This window comes from Oncorhynchus kisutch, unplaced genomic scaffold, assembly GCF_002021735.2.
Source record: "Oncorhynchus kisutch isolate 150728-3 unplaced genomic scaffold, Okis_V2 Okis04b-Okis11a_hom, whole genome shotgun sequence".
NCBI classification, from domain to species: domain Eukaryota; kingdom Metazoa; phylum Chordata; class Actinopteri; order Salmoniformes; family Salmonidae; genus Oncorhynchus; species Oncorhynchus kisutch.
In genome coordinates, this window is record NW_022261981.1 from 10,157,583 (window position 1) to 10,173,638 (window position 16,056).

Below are 16,056 nucleotides of genomic sequence, written 5' to 3' on the forward strand. Positions count from 1 at the left end.
TCTACTGTTCAGTATCAGGGTGGGTCTACTGTTCAGTATCAGGGTGGGTCTACTGGTCAGGGTGGGTCTACTGTTCAGTATCAGGGTGGGTCTACTGTTCAGGGTGGGTCTACTGTTCAGTATCAGGGTGGGTCTACTGTTCAGGGTGGGTCTACTGTTCAGTATCAGGGTGGGGTCTTACTGTTCATATTTTTTAATTCCCCTTCATCAATCTACACATAATACCCCATAATGACTTTGCTCCGTTCATCTTTCCCTCAATCCTGACTAGTCTCCCAGTCCCTGCCGCTGAAAAACATCCCCACCAGCATGATGCTGCCACCACCATGCTTCACCGTAGGGATGGTGCCAGGTTTCCTCCAGACGTGACGCTTGGCATTCAGGCCAAAGAGTTCAATCTTGGTTTCATCAGACCAGAGAATCTTGTTTCTCATGGTCTGAGAGTCTTTAGGTGCCTTTTAGCTAACTCCAAGCAGGCTGTCATGTGCCTTTTACTGAGGAGTGGCTTCCGTCTGGCCACCCTACCATAAAGGCCTGATTGGTGGAGTGCTGCAGAGATGGTTGTCCTTCTGGAAGGTTCTCCCATCTCCACAGAGGAACTCTGAAGCTCTATCAGAGTGACAATCGGGTTCTTTGTCACCTCCCTGACCAAGGCCCTGCTCAGTTTGGCCGGGCGGCCAGCTCTAGGAAATGTCTTGGTGGTTTCAAACTTCTGTGTTCTTGAGGCCACTGTGTTCTTGCGGACCTTCAATGCTGCAGAAATGTTTTGGTACCCTTCCCCAGATCTGTGCCTCGACACAATCCTGTCTCGGAACTCTAGAGACAATTCCTTCGACCTCATGGCTTGGTTTTTGCTCTGACATTCACTGTCAACTGTGGGACATTTTATAGACAGGTGTGTACCCTTTCCAAATCATGTCCAATCAATTGAATTTACCACAGGTGGACTCCAATCGAGTTGTAGAAACATCTCAAGGATGATCAATGGAAACAGGATGCAGCTGAGCTCAATTTAGAGTCTCAAAGCAAAGGGTCTGAATACTTATGTAAATAAGATATTTCTGTTTTCGCTTTGTCATTATGGGGGTATTGTGATGTCATTATGGGGTATGTGATGTTGCCAGTCTTACTTTGTTTTTGACCCGTTCAGTATCTAGTTCCCCTGCTGGGTAGTCTACAGTCATGGTCTACTGGTGGTGTGATAGTACTAGTGAGGGTTGGGAGGGTAGTCTACAGTCATGATCTACTGGTGGTGTGATAGTACTAGTGAGGGTTGGGAGGGTAGTCTACAGTCATGGTCTACTGGTGGTGTGATAGTACTAGTGAGGGTTGGGAGGGTAGTCTACAGTCATGGTCTACTGGTGGTGTGATAGTACTAGTGAGGGTTGGGAGGGTAGTCTACAGTAGGTGTGATAGTACTAGTGAGGGTTGGGAGGTAGTCTAAAGTAGGTGTGATAGTACTAGTGAGGGTTGGGAGGGTAGTCTACTGTAGGTGTGATAGTACTAGTGAGGGTTGGGAGGGTGGTCTACAGTAGGTGTGATAGTACTAGTGAGGGTTGGGAGGGTAGTCTACAGTCATGGTCTACTGGTGGTGTGATAGTACTAGTGAGGGTTGGAGGGTAATCTACAGTAGGTGTGATAGTACTAGTGAGGGTTGGGAGGGTAGTCTACAGTCATGGTCTACTGGTGGTGTGATAGTACTAGTGAGGGTTGGGAGGGTAGTCTACAGTAGGTGTGATAGTACTAGTGAGGGTTGGGAGGGTAGTCTACAGTAGGTGTGATAGTTCTAGTGAGGGTTGGGAGGGTAGTCTACAGTAGGTGTGATAGTACTAGTGAGGGTTGGGAGGGTAGTCTACAGTAGGTGTGATAGTACTAGTGAGGGTTGGGAGGGTAGTCTACAGTAGGTGTGATAGTTCTAGTGAGGGTTGGGAGGGTAGTCTACAGTAGGTGTGATAGTACTAGTGAGGGTTGGGAGGGTAGTCTACAGTAGGTGTGATAGTACTAGTGAGGGTTGGGAGGGTAGTCTACAGTAGGTGTGATAGTACTAGTGAGGGTTGGGAGGGTAGTCTACAGTAGGTGTGATAGTTCTAGTGGGGGTTGGGAGGGTAGTCTACAGTAGGTGTGATAGTACTAGTGAGGGTTGGGGAGGTAGTCTACAGTCATGGTCTACTGTAGGTGTGATAGTACTAGTGAGGGTTGGGAGGGTAGTCTACAGTAGGTGTGATAATACTAGTGAGGGTTGGGAGGGTAGTCTACAGTAGGTGTGATAGTACTAGTGAGGGTTGGGAGGGTAGTCTACAGTAGGTGTGATAGTACTAGTGAGGGTTGGGAGGGTAGTCTACAGTAGGTGTGATAGTACTAGTGAGTGTTGGGAGGGTAGTCTACAGTAGGTGTGATAGTACTAGTGAGGGTTGGGAGGGTAGTCTACAGTAGGTGTGATAGTTCTAGTGAGGGTTGGGAGGGTAGTCTACAGTAGGTGTGATAGTACTAGTGAGGGTTGGGAGGGTAGTCTACAGTAGGTGTGATTAGTACTAGTGAGGGTTGGGAGGGTAGTCTACAGTAGTGTGATAGTTCTAGTGAGGGTTGGGAGGGTAGTCTACAGTAGGTGTGATAGTACTAGTGAGGGTTGCGAGGGTAGTCTACAGTCATGGTCTACTGGTGGTTGTGATAGTACTAGTGAGGGTTGGGAGGGTAGTCTACAGTAGGTGTGATAGTACTAGTGAGGGTTGGGAGGGTAGTCTACTGTAAGTATGATAGTACTAGTGAGGGTCGGGAGGGTAGTCTACAGTCATGGTCTACTGTAGGTGTGCTAGTTCTAGTGAGGGTTGGGAGGGTAGGTCTACAGTAGGTGTGATAGTACTAGTGAGGGTTGGGAGGGTAGTCTACTGTAGGTGAGATAGTACTAGTGAGGGTTGGGAGGGTAGTCTACAGTAGGTGGATAGTACTAGTGAGGGTTGGGAGGGTAGTCTACAGTCATGGTCTACTGGTGGTGTGATAGTACTAGTGAGGGTTGGGAGGGTAGTCTACTGTAGGTGTGATAGTACTAGTGAGGGTTGGGAGGGTAGTCTACTGTAGGTGTGATAGTACTAGTGAGGGTTGGGAGGATAGTCTACAGTCATGGTCTACAGGTGGTGTGATAGTACTAGTGAGGGTTGGGAGGGTAGTCTACTGTAGGTGTGATATTACTAGTGAGGGTTGGGAGGGTAGTCTACAGTCATGATCCCTCCCAACCCTCACTAGTACTAACACACCTACAGTAGACCAGCAGCGTAGCCACACAGCAGCTTAGCCACACAGCAGCATAGCCCACACAGCAGCATAGCCACACAGCAGCATAGCCACACAGCAGCGTAGCCACACAGCAGCGTAGCCACACAGCAGCGTAGCCACACAGCAGCATAGCCACACAGCAGCGTGTAACAGGCACACAGCAGCGTAGCCACACAGCAGCGTAGCCACACAGCAGCGTGTAACAGGCACACAGCAGCGTAGCCACACAGCAGCGTAGCCACACAGCAGCGTAACCACACAGCGGCGTGTAACAGGCAGCATAGCCACACAGCAGCGTAGCCACACAGCAGCGTAGCCACACAGCAGCGTGTAACAGGCACACAGCAGCGTAGCCACACAGCAGCGTAGCCACACAGCAGCGTGTAACAGGCACACAGCAGCGTGTAACAGGCACACAGCAGCGTAGCCACACAGCAGCGTAGCCACACAGCAGCATAGCCACACAGCAGCGTGTAACAGGCACACAGCAGCGTAGCCACACAGCAGCGTAGCCACACAGCAGCGTAGCCACACAGCAGCGTAGCCACACAGCAGCGTGTAACAGGCACACAGCAGCGTAGCTACACAGCAGCGTAGCCACACAGCAGCGTAGCCACACAGCAGCGTAGCCACACAGCAGCGTGTAACAGCCACACAGCAGCGTGTAACAGGCACACAGCAGCGTAGCCACAGAGCAGCGTGTAACAGGCACACAGCAGCGTAGCCACACAGCAGCGTAGCCCACACAGGCACACAGCAGCGTAGCCACACAGCAGCGTAGCCACACAGCAGCATAGCCACACAGCAGCATAGCCACACAGCAGCGTAGCCACACAGCAGTGTGTAACAGGCACACAGCAGCGTAGCCACACAGCAGCGTAGCCACACAGCAGCATAGCCACACAGCAGCGTAGCCACACAGCAGTGTGTAACAGGCACACAGCAGCGTAGCCACACAGCAGCGTAGCCACACAGCAGCATAGCCACACAGCAGCGTAGCCACACAGCAGCGTAGCCACACAGCAGCGTGTAACAGGCACACAGCAGCGTAGCTACACAGCAGCGTAGCCACACAGCAGCGTAGCCACACAGCAGCGTAGCCACACAGCAGCGTGTAACAGCCACACAGCAGCGTGTAACAGGCACACAGCAGCGTAGCCACACAGCAGCGTGTAACAGGCACACAGCAGCGTAGCCACACAGCAGCGTAGCCACACAGCAGCATAGCCACACAGCAGCGTAGCCACACAGCAGCGTAGCCACACAGCAGCGTGTAACAGGCACACAGCAGCGTGTAACAGGCACACAGCAGCGTAGCCACACAGCAGCGTGTAACAGGCACACAGCAGCGTAGCCACACAGCAGCGTAGCCACACAGCAGCGTAGCCACACAGCAGCATAGCCACACAGCAGCGTAGCCCACACAGCAAGCGTAGCCACACAGCAGCGTAGCCACACAGCAGCGTAGCCACACAGCAGCATAGCCACACAGCAGCGTAGCCACACAGCAGCATAGCCACACAGCAGCGTGTAACAGGCACACAGCAGCGTAGCCACACAGCAGCGTAGCCACACAGCAGCATAGCCACACAGCAGCGTAGCCACACAGCAGCGTAGCCACACAGCAGCATAGCCACACAGCAGCGTGTAACAGGACACAGCAGCGTAGCCACACAGCAGCGTAGCCACACAGCAGCGTAGCCACACAGCAGCATAGCCACACAGCAGCGTAGCCACACAGCAGCGTAGCCACACAGCAGCGTGTAACAGGCACACAGCAGCGTGTAACAGGCACACAGCAGCGTAGCCACACAGCAGCGTGTAACAGGCACACAGCAGCGTAGCCACACAGCAGCGTAGCCACACAGCAGCATAGCCACACAGCAGCATAGCCACACAGCAGCGTAGCCACACAGCAGCGTGTAACAGGCACACAGCAGCGTAGCCACACAGCAGCGTAGCCACACAGCAGCATAGTCACACAGCAGCGTAGCCACACAGCAGCGTAGCCACACAGCAGCGTGTAACAGGCACACAGCAGCGTGTAACAGGCACACAGCAGCGTAGCCACACAGCAGCGTTGTAACAGGCACACAGCAGCGTAGCCACACAGCAGCATAGCCACACAGCAGCGTAGCCACACAGCAGCATAGCCACACAGCAGCGTAGCCACACAGCAGCGTGTAACAGGCACACAGCAGCGTAGCCACACAGCAGCGTAGCCACACAGCAGCGTAGCCACACAGCAGCATAGCCACACAGCAGCGTGTAACAGGCACACAGCAGCGTAGCCACACAGCAGCGTAGCCACACAGCAGCATAGCCACACAGCAGCGTAGCCACACAGCAGCGTAGCCACACAGCAGCATAGCCACACAGCAGCGTGTAACAGGACACACAGCAGCGTAAGCCACACAGCAGCGTAGCCACACAGCAGCGTAGCCCACACCAGCAGCATAGCCACACAGCAGCGTAGCCACACAGCAGCGTAGCCACACAGCAGCGTAGCCACACAGCAGCGTGTAACAGGCACACAGCAGCGTGTAAACAGGCACACAGCAGCGTAGCCACACAGCAGCGTGTAACAGGCACACAGCAGCGTAGCCACACAGCAGCGTAGCCACACAGCAGCATAGCCACACAGCAGCATAGCCACACAGCAGCGTAGCCACACAGCAGCGTAGCCACACAGCAGCGTGTAACAGGCACACAGCAGCGTAGCCACACAGCAGCGTAGCCACACAGCAGCGTAGCCACACAGCAGCATAGCCACACAGCAGCGTAGCCACACAGCAGCGTAGCCACACAGCAGCATAGCCACACAGCAGCGTGTTAACAGGCACACAGCAGCGTAGCCACACAGCAGCGTAGCCACACAGCAGCGTGTAACAGGCACACAGCAGCGTAGCCACACAGCAGCGTAGCCACACAGCAGCGTAGCCACACAGCAGCGTGTAACAGGCAGCATAGCCACACAGCAGCGTAGCCACACAGCAGCGTAGCCACACAGCAGCGTGTAACAGGCACGGTCACTATCGTGTTTGCTCCTGCATATGGACACACCCCCCTGCTTATATTCTGGATCCTTCATTAAATGCCTTTGGAAACTATTCAGACCCTATGCCTTTTTCCTCATTTTGTTACATTACAACCTTATTATAACATTTAAAAAATCCTTAGCAATCTATACGCAATACCCCATAATGAGCCATGAGGTCGAAGGAATTGTCCGTGGAGCTCCGAGACAGGATTGTGTCGAGACACAGATCTGGGGAAGGGTACCAAAACATTTCTGCAGCATTGAAGGTCCCCAACAACACAGTGGCCTCCAATCATTCTTATTAAATGGAAGAAGTTTGGAACCACCAAGACTCTTCCTGGAGCTGACCGCCCGGCCAAACTGACCAATCCGGGAAGAGAAGGTCAGTGACCAAGAACCCGATAGTCACTCTGACAGAGCTCTAGAGTTCCACTGTGGAGATGGGAGAACCTTCCAGAACCTTCCAGCCTTTATCTGCAGAGAAGAACGGAGAGAAGAAACGTCTTACCAAAGGAGGCTCGCGGCTGTCCTACCGAAGGAGGCTCGAGAATGTCCTACCAAAGGAGGCTCGAGACTGTCCTACCGAAGGAGGCTCGCGGCTGTCCTACCGAAGGAGGCTCGAGAATGTCCTACCAAAGGAGGCTCGAGACTGGCCTACCGAAGGAGGCTCCAGACTCTCCTACCGAAGGAGGCTAGCGGCTGTCCTACCGAAGGAGGCTCGCGGCTGTCCTACCGAAGGAGGCTCGCGGCTGTCCTACCGAAGGAGGCTCGCGGCTGTAATCGCTGCTAAAGGTGCTTCAACAAAGTACTGAGTAAAGGGTCTGAATACTTATGTAAATGTGTGTGTAGATTGATGAGGGCAAAATATATATATATATATTTTTTTAAGAATAAGGCTGTAACCCTGACAAAATGTGGAGAAAGGTCTGAATAGTTTCCGAAGGCACTGTATATAACGGATTAGATTGTAGACAGACACAGTGGGGTTATTCATGATTCCTGCCATGTTATTGGACGTCACCAGGCTCACACACACAAACTAGAGAGGGAGGACACAGGAAAAAGAGGAGAGAGAGAGGGAGCAGAGGAGGGGAGGGGAGGAGGGGAGGGAGGACACCGGAAAAAGAGGAGAGAGGGAGAAGGAGCAGAGGAGGGGAGGAGAGGAAGGAGAGGGAAGACAGCCACAGGAAAAAGAGGAGAGAGAGAGAGAGAGAGAGAGCAGAGGAGGGGGGAGAGGAAGGAGAGGGAAGACACAGGAAAAAGAGGAGAGAGAGAGAGAGAGAGCAGAGGAGGGGGAGAGGAAGGAGAGGGAAGACAGCCACAGGAAAAAGAGGAGAGAGAGAGAGAGAGCAGAGGAGGGTGGGAGAGGAAGGAGAGGGAAGAGTAAAGGAACAGGGAGAGAGGAATCCAGATGTGCAGGATGTCAGCGAGAGAGAGGGAGAGAGATGGGACTGAGGTATGGAGAGAGAGGGAGAGAGAGAGATGGGACTGAGGTATGGAGAGAGAGAGAGAGATGGATCTGAGGTATGGAGAGAGAGAGGGAGAGATGGATCTGAGGTATGGAGAGAGAGAGAGAGAGAGATGGGACTGAGGTATGGAGAGAAAGAGAGAGAGATGGATCTGAGGTATGGAGAGAGAGAGAGAGAGAGATGGGACTGAGGTATGGAGAGAGAGGGAGAGAGATGGATCTGAGGTATGGAGAGAGAGGGAGAGAGATGGATCTGAGGTATGGAGAGAGAGAGAGAGAGAAGGAGAGAGATGGGACTGAGGTATGGAGAGAGAGAGATGGGACTGAGGTATGGAGAGAGAGAGATGGGACTGAGGTATGGAGAGAGAGAGAGAGAGAGAGAGATGGGACTGAGGTATGGAGCGAGAGAGAGAGTGAGAGAGATGGGACTGGGGTATGGAGAGAGAGAGAGAGAGTGTGAGAGAGATGGGACTGGGGTATGGAGAGAGAGAGAGTGAGAGAGATGGGACTGAGGTATGGAGAGAGAGATGGGACTGAGTTATGGAGAGAGAGAGAGAGATGGGACTGGGTATGGAGAGAGAGAGAGAGATGGGACTGAGGTATGGAGAGAGAGAGAGATGGGACTGAGGTATGGAGAGAGAGATGGGACTGAGGTATGGAGAGAGAGAGAGAGATGGGACTGAGGTATGGAGAGAGAGAGAGAGATGGGACTGAGGTATGGAGAGAGAGAGATGGGACTGGGGTATGGAGAGAGAGAGAGAGATGGGACTGAGGTATGGAGAGAGAGAGAGAGATGGGACTGAGGTATGGAGAGAGAGAGAGAGAGAGATGGGACTGAGGTATGGAGAGAGAGATATGGGACTGAGGTATGGAGAGAGAGAGATGGGACTGAGGTATGGAGAGAGAGAGATGGGACTGAGGTATGGAGAGAGAGAGATGGGACTGAGGTATGGAGAGAGAGAGAGAGATTGGACTGAGGTATGGAGAGAGAGAGAGAGAGATGGGACTGAGGTATGGAGAGAGAGAGAGAGAGAGCAAAGGACAGAGAGAGAAAGAGCGAAGGAGAGAGAGAGAGAGATGGGACTGAGGTATGGAGAGAGAGAGAGAGATGGGACTGAGGTATGGAGAGAGAGAGAGAGATGGGACTGAGGTATGGAGAGAGAGAGAGAGATGGGACTGAGGTATGGAGAGAGAGAGATGTGACTGAGGTATGGAGAGAGAGAGAGAGATGGGACTGAGGTATGGAGAGAGAGAGATGGGACTGAGGTATGGAGAGAGAGAGAGAGATGGGACTGAGGTATGGAGAGAGAGAGAGAGATGGGACTGAGGTATGGAGAGAGAGAGAGAGATTGGACTGAGGTATGGAGAGAGAGAGAGAGATGGGACTGAGGTATGGAGAGAGAGAGAGAGAGAGCAAAGGACAGAGAGAGAAAGAGCGAAGGAGAGAGAGAGAGAGATGGGACTGAGGTATGGAGAGAGAGAGAGAGATGGGACTGAGGTATGGAGAGAGAGAGAGAGAGAGATGGGACTGAGGTATGGAGAGAGAGAGAGAGATGGGACTGAGGTATGGAGAGAGAGAGATGTGACTGAGGTATGGAGAGAGAGAGAGAGATGGGACTGAGGTATGGAGAGAGAGAGAGAGAGATCAAAGGACAGAGAGAGAAAGAGCGAAGGAGAGAGAGAGATGGGACTGAGTTATGGAGAGAGAGAGAGACTTAACAAACCACTAAATAGCTAACCCCCTTACTCCTCTCCTTCGGACTGAGGTATGGAGAGAGAGAGAGAGACTTAACAAACCACTAAATAGCTAACCCCCTTACTCCTCTCCTTCGCTCTCAAGCTGTTTATGCTCTTTCGTTTTCCGACTTTTCTCTCCTCTCCTCTCTTTTTCCTCATGACTCATTGTAGACAGAAACACATTTGAAAAAAAAATTTGTTCTTGGGACCAAGTCAGTCCCAGTGGTAAAGGAAATGCCCATCGTTTCATTAGGAACGTCTCTCGTTGCCCATCGTTTCATTAGGAACGTCTCTCGTTGCCCATCGTGTCATTAGGAAAGTCTCTCGTTGCCCATAGTTTCATTAGGAACGTCTCTCATTGCCCATCGTTTCATTAGGAACGTCTCTCGTCGCCCATCGTTTCATTAAGAACGTCTCTCGTTGCCCATAGTTTCATTAGGAACGTCTCTCGTTGCCCATCGTTTCATTAGGAACGTCTCTCGTTGCCCATCGTTTCAATAGGAACGTCTCTCATTGCCCATCGTTTCATTAGGAACGTCTCTCGTCGCCCATCGTTTCATTAAGAACGTCTCTCGTTGCCCATAGTTTCATTAGGAACGTCTCTCGTTGCCCATCGTTTCATTAGGAACGTCTCTCGTTGCCCATCGTTTCAATAGGAACGTCTCTCGTTGCCCATCGTTTCATTAGGAACGTCTCTCGTTGCCCATCATGTCATTAGGAACGTCTCTCGTTGCCCATCGTTTCATTAGGAACGTCTCTCGTCGCCCATCGTTTCATTAAGAACGTCTCTCGTTGCCCATAGTTTCATTAGGAACGTCTCTCGTTGCCCATCGTTTCATTAGGAACGTCTCTCGTTGCCCATCGTTTCAATAGGAACGTCTCTCGTTGCCCATCGTTTCATTAGGAACGTCTCTCGTTGCCCATCATGTCATTAGGAACGTCTCTCGTTGCCCATCGTTTCATTAGGAACGTCTCTCGTCGCCCATCGTTTCATTAGGAACGTCTCTCGTCGCCCATTGTTTCATTAGGAACGTCTCTCGTCGCCAATCGTTTCATTAGGAACGTCTCTCGTCGCCCATAGTTTCATTAGGAACGTCTCTCGTAGCCCATCGTTTCATTAGGAACGTCTCTCGTTGCCCATCGTTTCAATAGGAACGTCTCTCGTTGCCCATCGTTTCATTAGGAAAGTCTCTCGTTGCCCATCATGTCATTAGGAACGTCTCTCGTTGCCCATCGTTTCATTAGGAACGTCTCTCGTTGCCCATCGTTTAATTAGGAACGTCTCTCGTTGCCCATCGTTTCATTAAGAACGTCTCTCGTTGCCCATCGTTTCATTAGGAACGTCTCTCGTTGCCCATCGTTTCATTAGGAACGTCTCTCGTTGCCCATCGTTTCATTAGGAACGTCTCTCGTTGCCCATAGTTTCATTAGGAACGTCTCTCGTTGCCAATCGTTTCATTAGGAACGTCTCTCGTTGCCCATCGTTTCATTAGGAACGTCTCTCGTTGCCCATCATGTCAATGTCTTGTAGCGTTGTATTTATGAAGCCAACATGTTGATACCAAGTACGGTCTTTATTGGACTGGATAATGACCATAATACAGTCTTTATTGGACTGGATAATGACCTTAATACAGTCTTTATTGGACTGGATAATGACCATAATAGTCTTTATTGGACTGGATAATGACCATAATACAGTCTTTATTGGACTGGATAATGACCATAATACAGTCTTTATTGGACTGGATAATGACCATAATACAGTCTTTATTGGACTGGATAATGACCATAATACAGTCTTTATTGGACTGGATAATGACCATAATACAGTCTTTATTGGACTGGATAATGACCATAATACAGTCTTTATTGGACTGGATAATGACCATAATACAGTCTTTATTGGACTGGATAATGACCATAATAGTTGCGTTGTTTCCCTCCAGACATCCAGCGGAAGAGTGATGTCACCCAAAGCGCTTCATCCTCATCGTTGTCAACGGTAACGAACGCGGAGGACGAACCCCCGACCCCGCCAACAGAGGACAGCACCACCACCCCACGCACCCAGATAACAGTGGCCAAGAAACAGCAGTGGGCCAAACTGGCCTCCACACCAGGCACAGAGGGCTCTCACAGCCTGCTCTACGGGGCTTGTGACTCGGATAGCAGCTCAGGAAAGGCCCAGGTCTCAACCTCCAAACAGGCCTGGAGCCAGAAGACGTTAGTGGAGGCCGGGCTGGACAGGAGGAGGTGTGATGATTTAGACTGGGAGCATCAGGGACAATGTAGCACCTCCTTCTGTGAGCCTCCTCCCCCTGTCCACACCGCAGTCCCAGAGTTCACCAACCCTATAGGAGGTTACGCTGAGATCTGTGTCTCCTCCTGTATGGTGAAGTCCTCGGGGTCAGGGGCCTATCTCCAGACCCTGGACAGGAGCAGCCGAGCCTGGGTACTGTCCACAGGAAAGAGCCAGGCGGCCGATGAGTCCTACTCGCGTCTAGGCCTCCCACCCAACTGCTTCGCTGAGCTGAGGCAACGCACAGAAGGGGACAACAACATTTGGTACAACCCTATTCCAGAGGAGGAGGACGTGTTGCGTGGCATCGGAGGTTTAAGAGGAGGAGGAGGTGGAGGAGGAGGAGGAGGAGGAGGAGGAGGGGGAGGGGGTGTTAGGTTAGATAGTGAGAACCCCTGGAGGAGGAGGGAGACAGAGGGACTGTCAGAGACGTCGAGGGATCCCCAGATGAGGAGCCAGCGACGGGCAGGGATGGTGGTGAGCCCTGGCACCGGTGGAGGTGGAGGGGCCTCCCGTTTAGAGCATCATGCCACCCAGAACCAGTGCCCTTCAGGTGGCTCCAGCCCAGACAGCGCCCATCAGACCAAAGCCATCACATTAGACAGCTCAGCCTGCAGTAGGAGAGACAGAGACGGAGAAAGCCCAGGTAAGTACATAATGTAGAACAAGCTACTGTAGCCACATGATTCATATGCTACAGGTACTGTAGTCACCTACAGATAACTACTGTAGCCACATGAAGCTAGTGTAGTCACCTACAGATAACTACTGTAGTCACATGAAGCTAGTGTAGTCACCTACAGATAACTACTGTAGCTACATGAAGGTAGTGTAGTCACCTACAGAGAACTACTGTAGTCACCTACAGATAACTACTGTAGTCACATGAAGCTAGTGTAGTCACCTACAGAGAACTACTGTAGCTACATGAAGGTAGTGTAGTCACCTACAGATAACTACTGTAGTCACCTACAGATAACTACTGTAGTCACCTACAGATAACTACTGTAGTCACCTACAGATAACTACTGTAGTCACATGAAGCTAGTGTAGTCACCTACAGATAACTACTGTAGTCACATGAAGCTAGTGTAGTCACCTACAGATAACTACTGTAGCTACATGAAGGTAGTGTAGTCACCTACAGAGAACTACTGTAGTCACCTACAGATAACTACTGTAGTCACATGAAGCTAGTGTAGTCACCTACAGAGAACTACTGTAGCTACATGAAGGTAGTGTAGTCACCTACAGATAACTACTGTAGTCACCTACAGATAACTACTGTAGTCACCTACAGATAACTACTGTAGCTACATGAAGCTAGTGTAGTCACCTACAGATAACTACTGTAGTCACCTACAGATAACTACTGTAGTCACATGAAGCTAGTGTAGTCACCTACAGATAACTGTAGCTACATGAAGGTAGTGTAGTCACCTACAGATAACTACTGTAGTCACCTACAGATAACTACTGTAGTCACATGAAGGTACTGTAGTCACCTACAGATAACTACTGTAGTCACCTACAGATAACTACTGTAGTCACCTACAGATAACTACTGTAGTCACATGAAGCTAGTGTAGTCACCTACAGATAACTACTGTAGTCACCTACAGATAACTACTGTAGTCACATGAAGCTAGTGTAGTCACCTACAGATAACTGTAGCTACATGAAGGTAGTGTAGTCACCTACAGATAACTACTGTAGTCACCTACAGATAACTACTGTAGTCACATGAAGGTACTGTAGTCACCTACAGATAACTACTGTAGTCACCTACAGATAACTACTGTAGTCACCTACAGATAACTACTGTAGTCACATGAAGCTAGTGTAGTCACCTACAGATAACTACTGTAGTCACCTACAGATAACTACTGTAGTCACATGAAGCTAGTGTAGTCACCTACAGATAACTGTAGCTACATGAAGGTAGTGTAGTCACCTACAGATAACTACTGTAGTCACATGAAGCTAGTGTAGTCACCTACAGATAACTACTGTAGTCACATGAAGCTAGTGTAGTCACCTACAGATAACTACTGTAGCTACATGAAGGTAGTGTAGTCACCTACAGAGAACTACTGTAGTCACATGAAGCTAGTGTAGTCACCTACAGATAACTGTAGCTACATGAAGCTAGTGTAGTCACCTACAGATAACTACTGTAGTCACCTACAGATAACTACTGTAGTCACATGAAGGTACTGTAGTCACCTACAGATAACTACTGTAGTCACCTACAGATAACTACTGTAGTCACCTACAGATAACTACTGTAGCCACCTACAGATAACTACTGTAGTCACCTACAGATAACTACTGTAGTCACCTACAGATAACTACTGTAGCTACATGACATCTCTCTCCTCTCTTTGCTCCATCCCTCTCCTCTCTCCATCATCTCTCCTCTCTCCATCCCTCTCCTCTCTCCATCATCTCTCCTCTCTCCATTCCTCTCCTCTCTCCATCATCTCTCCTCTCTCCATCATCTCTCCTCTCTCCATCATCTCTCCTCTCTCCATCCCTCTCCTCTCTCCATCATCTCTCCTCTCTCCATCATCTCTCCTCTCTCCATCATCTCTCCTCTCTCCATCCCTCTCCTCTCTCCATCATCTCTCCTCTCTCCATCATCTCTCCTCTCTCCATCATCTCTCCTCTCTCCATCATCTCTCCTCTCTCCATCATCTCTCCTCTCTCCATCATCTCTCCTCTCTCCATCCCTCTCCTCTCTCCATCATCTCTCCTCTCTCCATCCTCTCTCCTCTCTCCATCATCTCTCCTCTCTCCATCATCTCTCCTCTCTCCATCATCTCTCCTCTCTCCATCATCTCTCCTCTCTCCATCCTCTCTCCTCTCTCCATCATCTCTCCTCTCTCCATCCTCTCTCCTCTCTCCATCATCTCTCCTCTCTCCATCATCTCTCCTCTCTCCATCATCTCTCCATCCCTCTCCTCTCTCCATCATCTCTCCTCTCTCCATCCTCTCTCCATCATCTCTCCTCTCTCCATCATCTCTCCTCTCTCCATCATCTCTCCTCTCTCCATCATCTCTCCTCTCTCCATCATCTCTCCTCTCTCCATCATCTCTCCTCTCTCCATCATCTCTCCTCTCTCCATCATCTCTCCTCTCTCCATCATCTCTCCTCTCTCCATCATCTCTCCTCTCTCCATTATCTCTCCTCTCTCCATCCTCTCTCCTCTCTCCATCCTCTCTCCTCTCTCCATCATCTCTCCTCTCTCCATCATCTCTCCTCTCTCCATCCTCTCTCCTCTCTCCTCTCTCCATCATCTCTCCTCTCTCCTCACTCCATCCTCTCTCCATCATCTCTCCTCTCTCCTCTCTCCATCCTCTCTCCTCTCTCCATCCTCTCTCCTCTCTCCATCCTCTCTCCATCATCTCTCCTCCCTCCATCCTCTCTCCTCTCTCCATCCTCTCTCCTCTCTCCATCCTCTCTCCTCTCTCCATCCTCTCTCCTCTCTCCATCCTCTCTCCTCTCTCCATCCTCTCTCCTCTCTCCATCCATCTCTCCTCTCTCCATCCTCTCTCCTCTCTCCATCCTCTCTCCTCTCTCCATCCTCTCTCCTCTCTCCATCCTCTCTCCTCTCTCCATCATCTCTCCTCTCTCCATCCCTCTCCTCTCTCCATCATCTCTCCTCTCTCCATCATCTCTCCGCTCTCCATCCTCTCTCCTCTCTCCATCCTCTCTCCTCTCTCCATCCTCTCTCCTCTCTCCATCATCTCTCCTCTCTCCATCCTCTCTCCTCTCTCCATCCTCTCTCCTCTCTCCATCCTCTCTCCTCTCTCCATCATCTCTCCTCTCTCCATCCTCTCTCCTCTCTCCATCCTCTCTCCTCTCTCCATCCTCTCTCCTCTCTCCATCATCTCTCCTCACTCCATCCTCTCTCCTCTCTCCATCCTCTCTCCTCTCTCCATCCTCTCTCCATCATCTCTCCTCACTCCATCCTCTCCTCTCTCCATCCTCTCTCCTCTCTCCATCCTCTCTCCTCTCTCCATCCTCTCTCCATCATCTCTCCTCTCTCCATCATCTCTCCTCTCTCCATCATCTCTCCTCTCTCCATCATCTCTCCTCTCTCCATCATCTCTCCTCTCTCCATCATCTCTCCTCTCTCCATCCTCTCTCCTCTCTCCATCCTCTCTCCTCTCTCCATCCTCTCTCCTCTCTCCATCCTCTCTCCATCATCTCTCCTCTCTCCATCATCTCTCCTC

The 16,056-nt window shown here is 50.8% G+C and overlaps 1 protein-coding gene across 1 annotated transcript in view; it reads left to right on the forward strand.

Moving 5' to 3' along the window:
• The window catches only part of LOC109882527 (rho GTPase-activating protein SYDE2), a gene marked incomplete at its 3' end in the record, with an annotated part of 57,773 nt that overhangs the window by 20,944 nt on the left and 20,773 nt on the right, over window positions 1–16,056 (forward strand). Inside the window, 1 exon segment of the mRNA XM_031813139.1 lies at window positions 11,465–12,463. Coding sequence (XP_031668999.1) covers window positions 11,465–12,463 — 999 coding nt within the window.